This window comes from Arachis duranensis, chromosome 4 (assembly GCF_000817695.3).
Source record: "Arachis duranensis cultivar V14167 chromosome 4, aradu.V14167.gnm2.J7QH, whole genome shotgun sequence".
NCBI classification, from domain to species: Eukaryota; Viridiplantae; Streptophyta; class Magnoliopsida; order Fabales; family Fabaceae; genus Arachis; species Arachis duranensis.
In genome coordinates, this window is record NC_029775.3 from 113,196,480 (window position 1) to 113,205,370 (window position 8,891).

The 8,891-nt window shown below is 40.4% G+C and overlaps 2 protein-coding genes across 2 annotated transcripts; one reads left to right on the top strand and one right to left on the bottom strand.

Annotated features, from left to right (window-relative positions):
• The first annotated feature begins 511 nt into the window (after positions 1-511).
• Positions 512-5,473, top strand: LOC107486086 (formin-like protein 1). Its single transcript, XM_016106633.3, has 4 exons — positions 512-3,126; positions 3,279-3,478; positions 4,011-4,255; positions 4,431-5,473. The coding sequence occupies exons 1-4, from the start codon at positions 725-727 to the stop codon at positions 5,250-5,252; spliced, it is 3,669 nt and encodes a 1,222-aa protein (XP_015962119.1). The 5' UTR covers positions 512-724; the 3' UTR covers positions 5,253-5,473.
• On the bottom strand, positions 5,453-8,702 carry LOC107486087 (acyl-coenzyme A thioesterase 2, chloroplastic). The gene is given in 5 exon segments (XM_016106634.3): positions 5,453-6,061; positions 6,188-6,319; positions 6,321-6,793; positions 7,327-7,504; positions 8,262-8,702. Coding segments are annotated over 5 exon segments (1,362 nt in total). The 5' UTR covers positions 8,679-8,702; the 3' UTR covers positions 5,453-5,899.
• Positions 8,703-8,891: the final 189 nt, after the last annotated feature.

Below are 8,891 nucleotides of genomic sequence, written 5' to 3' on the forward strand. Positions count from 1 at the left end.
GAATTTTTATTTAGTAAATTTTAAATTTTAAACCTACCTTTTTTGGCAGGTGAGTCTATTTTGTCATCTCTATTTAAAGAGAGATGTTATTACATATTTATAGTTTGTATTATCTTTCTTTTTTCATCGATTAATACATAATTATCTAATTTTATATAGATTATAAAATATGATTTATACATTTAGCAAGGAAAAAAAGTCTAAGGTGTCAGTAATTTTTATATTTTGTGTCCAATATTTAATTATAAAAAAAGTGAATAATTTTTTATTATTAATATAATCTCACACTATTAAAAATTATTATTGATGACCAATTAATAACTACAAAATACAAAACTTATTGATCTCCTAATACTCCTCTAAAGAGTGCTTTAGAAATAAAATACATAAATAAGGGGCCCTCCAGCATTTTTCTTAATTTCTAGCTATGAAGGATGAAGCATAGCTTCACCAATAAGGAGTGAGTGTGTGTTTAGAAGAGGAAGGGGGCCCTCCAGCTGCGAATAGTAAAACCACAAAAGGAGCAGCAGAATCTTAGCTGGATACAAACACCCAACCCTCATCTATATTCACTCTCCTTTTTTTCCTTCAACACCTCCCATCATTAACAACATTTTCAACCTTTTCACATTCACTCATTTACTATCCTCTTCCCTCTTCTTCCTCTCACTCCCACACTCACTCAAATACAAAAACAAGTGTTAGAACCTTAAAACAACACAAAATGCAGAACCTTTTGTTCTTGATGTTGTTCTTCTTCTTCTTCTGCAATGCTAGTTCTAACAACAGAAGCAGAAGAATCTTGCATGAACCCTTTGTACCATTGGAAGCACACCCACCCACTGAGCCACCAAAGCCACCACCTTCTTCTAACACCACTGCAACCCAAAAGCAAAACCCAAAGCACCCTTCCTCCACAGCAACAGCCACCGCCTCCACCACTACCACCACCACCACCACCACCACAACCACAACTACACCAAATGATTCACCGTTTTTCCCAAACTACCCTTCACAACCACCACCACCACCACAATCATTCACAGGCTTTGCTTCCTTCCCAGCTAACATTTCCTCACTCATTCTTCCACATTCTCCAACTCCTACTCACTCCAATTCCAAGCTTCTCCCCGTTGCTCTCTCCGCCGTCGCATGCGCGGTCGTCGCCGCCGCCGTCTCTGCATTTTTCTATCTTCGACGCCGTCGCCGGAACCGTGGCCCCGGAGAGAACAAGGATGTCAGTCCCGACGATGGTCGCCGGCGGGAAACCGCCGCGAAGCACCGGCAGTCTCCTACCGCTGCTGGCTCCGAGTTTCTCTACCTCGGCACCGTCGTCAATTCGCGCCGGATCGAAGGAGGCGGTAGCGGCGGCGGAGATGTCAGAGATAATAGAGGCTCCGTGAGTCGGAAATTGGAGTCGCCGGAGCTCCGGCCACTTCCGCCGCTAGTAAGGCAGATTTCGGCGCCGCCGGTGGTGACGGCAGCGCAAGAAGAGGCGGAGAATGAGGAGGAAGAGGAATCGGAGGTGTTTTACTCGCCGAGAGGTTCGTCGTTAGGAGGGCAAGAGAGCTCCGGTGGAACCGGGTCGGGTTCCCGGCGAGCGTTGTCTGCAATCGCCGGGGATAGTTTCGACGAATTGAGCTCGTGTTCGGTTTCTTCCTCGAATTCTGGGTCGCCGGAGCGGTGTCACTCAATCAGCATCTCCTCGCCGGCACATCTTTCGCCGTCGTCGTCGCCGCCACCACAGCAACAGAAACAAATCGTGACATCGGTTTTGTCACCTACATTATCACCAATGCACAACCAACACATTAATTCTTCATGTTCTTCTTATTCTTCTTCTTCGCTTTGTTCTTCAGCATGTGCAACACCAGAGAGAGGTTTTGTTGAAGAAGAAGAAGAAGATACTCATGGTAATGCTGTTACTGAATCTCCTTTACTTTCGCCACTTTCATTGCCACCTAATAGAGCTCTGGAGGAGAAAACCCTAATTGCAAATTTGGACTCATCTTCTTCATCACCACAAAAGAGGGTCTCGGAAACATACGAAGCTGCATCACCAAGGAATTCTAATGTCTCCAATGGAAGTAGAAACTCTTCCTCATCATCAGCATCAGCAAGGGTTTCTAATGGTTCCAATGGAAGTAGAAAATCTTTGTCACGATCAGCATCGTTAGATAGGGTTTTGAAGACTAGTGAAGTTGCATCATTGGCCTCGTCTAGGATTTCTAGTTCTTCCAATGCAAGCAGAAAATCTAAATCATCATCATCACAAGAGAGGATCTCGGAGACAAATGAAGTTGAAACTGCAACTGCAATTGCATCTGCATTACCATTGACATCACCTCCAAGGCTATCTAATGTTTCTTCCAATGGAAGTGCAAAGTTTATGGCATCATCACCATTGTCTTCGGCTTTCTCTCTGCCTTCTTCTCCGGAGAAGGCAAGGAGTCATAACGGTTTTGATCAGTCTCCGAGAATGTCCAGTGTCTCAGACCAGTTTAGGCAACCCGGTTTGTCTTCAGTGCCATTGTCACCATCTCTGCTTTCATCACCAGAGACAGAAAGAGGGTTTAATTTCAGTAGCAGTTTCAATTCAACTGAATCAGCATCAGTTGCTAATAGTGCTTCACAGAGGAAGCATTGGGAGATACCTGCATTGTCAGTAACAACAAAAAATCCATTTGGTCGATCAGGATCCATTGGTAGTGTTTTGGATCAAATTGTAGCTGTTCCGGTTACTCATCCACCACCTGTGCCTCCTCCGAGGAAACAATGGGCGATACCCGGTATCACAACACCACTTGCTCCGCCTCCTCCGCCACCTCCTCCTCCACCTGCAGCTACACTGCAGCAGCGGCAGCGGAAGCAGTGGGAGGTGCCATCTCCCACAACACCTGTTGGTCAATCTGTATCGAGGCCACCAGAGTTGAGACCTCCTTCCAGGCCTTTTGTGTTGCAGAACACAACATTGGTTTCCCCTATTGATCTGACCCCAAGTTCTCAGGGTTCGGCTGAAGCTGAAGAGGCTGCGAAGCCAAAGTTGAAACCCTTGCACTGGGACAAAGTAAGGTCAAGCTCTGATCGTGAAATGGTGTGGGATCAGTTGAAGTCAAGCTCTTTCAAGTGAGATCTTTGGTTCTGTCATGTTTATAAAACTTGTTGATATCTCTGCATTTTTTTTGTGGCTTATGAATGGCACTTGGTTGTGAACAATTCATATCGATTAGGTGCAATTAGCTTATTGAATTATGTCAACTGAATTGGGTTTGTTGCAGATTGAATGAGGAAATGATTGAAACATTGTTTGTAGCAAACATGCCAAACTTGAAACCAATGGATTCTACTTCATGCACAGTTCTTCCCCATTCAAGCCAGGAGGAGAAAGTACTTGATCCTAAAAAGTCCCAAAACATTGCAATCTTGCTGAGAGCACTTAATGTCACTATAGAAGAAGTGTGTGAAGCACTTTTAGAAGGTATTTTTATCATTCCTGTTGATGTACTTTTCTTTTGCAATGGAATGAACTTACACACGATTTATGAGAGCTAGGAAAGTTATTCCTCCGATGTATGGTTATAAGTAAATATGTGAAATGATAAATATTCATCATTATTAAGTATTATACAACTTGATGCTAGTATACAACTTTGTTCAGTTGACCTTCTGCTATGTTTTACCATAATTTCTTTGGACATATTCCTTCTTTCCTATACTTACTGAAGTCAGAGATTTGTACAGTATTGTCTAAGATATCAATTTGATTTAGGGAAAACAGAAGATCTTAACTCTAGTTATATCCAATTTCCATGTCAACTTATGTTATATGAACATTTTCCTTCAAGTGAGTCTTAAAGTTTTATTCCAACTTCCCAATTTGAGGAAGATGTTAGCATGTATTTAGTTAAACTGAAATCGGATGAAAAAGTTAGAGCTTGACACTTCTTTTAAACTTAATAGTTGAATCGTATCTTTGTGCCTTACAATTAAGTCAATTTACCTTTCTACAGGTAGTGCTGATACACTTGGAGCAGAACTACTTGAAAGCTTGTTAAAAATGGCTCCGAGTAAGGAAGAAGAGCGTAAATTGAAGGAATACAATGATGACTCACCAACCAAGCTTGGTCCAGCTGAGAAATTCTTGAAGGCATTGCTTGATGTACCTTTTGCATTTAAAAGGGTGGAAGCAATGCTTTACATAGTCAATTTTGACTCTGAAGTCGAGTATCTTAGGAAATCCTTTCAAGCTCTAGAGGTATTGTGTTATTTTCTCATTTTATTCATCTCTACTTTTAGCGATATTTTTGATGGTGTCAAGGTAAATTATAGATGTTCAATGAGATTTTGTTTTTGAAATTCTGTTCGTGAATTTGAAATTAAATATTTGATTGAAACTCATAGGAAGTTTTTTTATTGTGCTGCTTCTGTAGGCTGCCTGTGAAGAGCTGCGAACTAGTAGAATGTTCTTGAAGCTTCTCGAGGCTGTGCTTAAAACTGGGAACCGCATGAATGTGGGGACAGACCGTGGTGATGCGCAGGCCTTTAAACTTGACACACTTCTCAAGCTGGCCGATGTCAAAGGTGCAGATGGAAAAACGACGCTACTGCACTTTGTCGTCCAAGAGATCATAAGAACTGAAGGTGCTCGTCTCTCCAGTGCTAACCAACCCCCAAACTCTTCCTTGGCTGAAGATGTTGCGTTCCGGAGGCTTGGCCTGCAAGTAGTATCTAGTCTGAGTTCAGAGCTAGCAAGTGTCAAGAAGGCTGCTACCATGGATTCTGAGGTTCTCAGCAATGATGCCGCCAAGCTCTCCAAAGGGATTGCAAACATTGCAGAGGTTGTACAATTGAACGAAAAAGCTGGGTCAAATGAGAAGTTTACAGAATCAATGAACAAGTTCATTAGAATGGCTGAGGAAGAAATTCTGAAGATTCAAGCCCAAGAAAGTGTTGCTATGACCCTTGTGAAGGAAATCACAGAGTATTTTCATGGTGACTTGGCAAAGGAAGAAGCTCATCCATTCAGAATCTTCATGGTTGTAAGAGACTTTCTTGCAGTTCTTGACCGTGTATGCAGAGAAGTTGGTATGATAAATGAGAGAACCATGGTTAGTTCAGCACATAGATTCCCTGTACCAGTTAACCCAATGCTTCCACAACCAGTTAGCCCAATGCTTTCACAACCCCTTCCTGGATTGCATGGAAGGAGACAGAATAGTGACTCTTCAGATGATGATACTCCATCATCTTAGTTAATGTGAGTTCTTGGGCTTTGTATGCTCTTGCCCAAAATGTTGCAATTTTTTTCTAGTTAAAATTGTAAAAAGATCACTGTACAAGATTTGAGGGTTTTCCTTTATTGGGGTGAACACCCCCTATATGGATAGGATATGTATGATGACTGATAAGGTTGTTGTAAGCATGTACATAGCTTTTAGGTAAGTTATAACACTTTGCAACTGAAATTACCGTAGGATTTTATCTTTTAATAACTATACACTGCCGGAAAGTTCATCTGAATTACAACACACTAAAATACATATAGTAATATTTACTTAATTTACTATTTGCTGCTAGCACAACTCATAAGTTCAAACGCTGCTTCACAAGCTTTCATATTACAGCTACCATGCATGATGCATGTGAAGACACCAAACCTGGGAAATGGATAATGTGTAAGTTAGATACCTTCAGATTCAACTTCATCTAAGCACCAATTGTTCTCTACCTAGCCCAATGATGCTGGAACCTCAAGGCAAAGTACCACCCTCAAAGATTGAAGGGCATGATTATTATATATAAGAGCTAATAATTGAACTTCAGCAGGTTACATTTAGGGGAATATATTTCTTAGTATATGCATGCATTGCCCTCTACCAGCTACTTGCTGTTTCTCTTCTTATGTTCTGAAGTACTCATTCAAGTTGTCAGCATCTATGCGCTCTAATATTCGGCGAGCTTCTTCCTCTGTTGCTGGCACCACATTTCTAAGTTTAAATCCGTTTTTCTTTGCCTTTGCTTCAGGGCGTACTGTGAAAGTGAAATGGAAAGTGTTTGATACCTGCATTTACACAATGACGAACACAGAAGGTTTTAACAATCTGATAACTTGGAAGTGGCAAGAACGAAAGAGCATCTGAGCAATGATTATTGATTGTACTATGTGCAGGATAGTGATGAAACTAACCTCACTAGATCGCAGCTCTGGTCTTGTGACATGAGCTACAACTTCGACATTGATAAGCGGCTGATCCGGATCATGAAGTTCGGTGTAGAGAACACACGACTTGAGACGCAAGAAATCCCCTACGTCAACCTGTGCAACATTTTCTTAGGAAATCAACATGGTCAACTTCAAGAAAGCAAGGAACTAATCCAGCAAAGGCATACGCTGTTGAGAAAGCCAACTCAAATGCACGATGCATCAAGAAACCTCCGAATATTCGACCATGGATGTTCCTTTGCTGTGGCTGGCATATTAGAGCATTCTCAAGGCTGGTATCCCTCAGAAGAATGCTGTCTCGATCAGCTAAGGCTGGCATGTCACAGAAAATTCTTCCCTCAGCCAGCAAGGCCTGAAGTCTATTTGCTTCCCCATTCTCAAAGTCCCTTTTCTCCCCTCCTCTTTTCCTCTTCTTCAGATTATTTCTTGCTTCAGCTTGCTCATAAAGAAGTTTTTCGTGTTCTGTTTCAGGCGAGAGACGATTAACCGGAGCAGCCTTCCCGGTTATTGAGTCTCGAGCAACAAATATGAAGTTGGCTGTCAGTGCTACTGAGTCTGAGGCACTGCCATCTACACATATTTTGATAGTGCATAAGTTGACTGTGATTTAGGGCGTGTTTGTTTCAACTTCTAAAATAAGTTATTTTACCAACCAAAACCTTCTATATAATTGAAAAAGCTGAAAACTATTTTTTCTTTTGAGAAATTACAATTTTCAGCTTCTACAAAAAGGTTGGAAACTGATTTCTTTTTAAATTTTATCCTATATGTGAAAACTGGTTTATTTAATAACAAAGTTATTTTGTGGAAAAAGGCAAAACAAACACACCCTTAATATGAAAAAGAAAACAATGAGAATAAAGGGAAAAAGTGAAAATAAAAAAAAATGAAAATGTGATTACTCTCCACTATAAAGATTTGTAGGACACCACCAGAAATTATTGTTGTTTGCAAGAGAATCACATTTGTTTTTTAAGGTTTATGCAAATCATGAAGGCTGTCATGAGAAGCAACAGGAGATTGAGAAGCTAAGTTTAATTTGGACACCTCAGTTACTCAAATTGTCAAGGATTAATCTGTGATCCCTACAATTAAAGATGTACCTTCTTTGCATTGAGTAACCTCTAGTTGAATCTCTATTGAGGACCTCCCAACCCATATAACAGAACCAACTATTTTAAGATCATTGTCAACACTAATTGGCCTCTTTAACACAATCTTGTCAACAGATGCAGTGACAACTATAAGTGGCCTTGTTGTGCTAGCTTCATCAGAACAGTGCTATTCCACAAACAAATAGAACTCATTAAAATTGACAGTGAATACAATTTAACTAAAATAACAGAAGAGTGCTAGTGTACCACACCAAGCTCATTGCAAGAAAACCGAAAAATATTCAGTACTTTTCCCATTGTTAAATTTATTGAATTTAAGAATCAAACTACATTTGACCTACTACACAACAAATCACTAACCACAAAAATGAAAATAATCAAAGTACAACCAAAATTCCAAGTCCAAGAACATCATCGTATCCATCCTCAATTGATCAAATAATCTTATTACAAGGACAACCCAGATTATCATTCCGAAAACACTAAAAGAATTGCTGAGTAATCGTAATAAAAAGTTCTAAGAAATCATGGTAGTCACTAGACAAAATGAAGTGGTATGATGTACTTATTCATGGAATAAGCAAAACTTATGAGATTATGTCGATGCATTCTGAAAATTAAATTGTGGCAAAGTTTCAATCTTTCTAGGTAGCGAAAATGGTTATCATCAAAGTAGAACTTAGTTTGATTTTCAGCCCCTCACCACATACCCTCTAAACTTCACCTTACAACCACATTACAACCCAAAATTACATTGCTTCTCCAATTTAACCGAATTTCTGGTTCTGAATTCTCTCTAATACTTGAAATTCCTAGTAAAAAGTATGTTCCAATTGAAGCAACACCCACATAACAAATCCCTAAAAAACCTTCAAAAATCAAAACTTTCTTATTGAAATGTGATCATAATTCAGAATTCACACCTTGACAGAAATGGTTCCAGCTAAGGCATCAAGATCCTCTAACAACTTTCCAATCCTGACCTCATTCCAAGGGTCCCTATACTGCTCTCTGAGGACGAAATCGGAGGAGAAATTGTAGATGATGCTGGTCCTGCTCTGCGACGGTTTCTTAGTGAGCAACGCGCCCTGCGGTGGCGCGTCCCTAGGTGGGTCGAGAAGCCTCTCGAAGATCTTGGTCCTTGCTTCCCAGAGTGCGGTGGTGACCGGAGAATGGTACATACCGGGCCATAATGCGATGGGTTTGCGGTCGGCGGCGGTGGAGGGAGGAGTGGTGTTGTTGTCAAAAGGGGCGGTGGTGAAAACAGGGATTGTTCCATTAACGGGGATTGTGATGTAGGTGTTGGTGTTATTGGAAGAAGGAGAATTGTTCAAGTCCATTGTGTTCTCGAGTTTCTTCTTCTTTTTTTTGTTCACAACTCTATATATACTCCTTTTACTTTGACTTTGACTTTTCACTTATTCTTTATGTTGGTTTACCTAATCAGCCAACGGTGTTGGCAGTAACGGTTTCATTGCGGTGTGAATACAATATTGAGGTTAATAATTGTTAAATAATTTGATTAAATTATTATTTAATAATTTTTAATTATT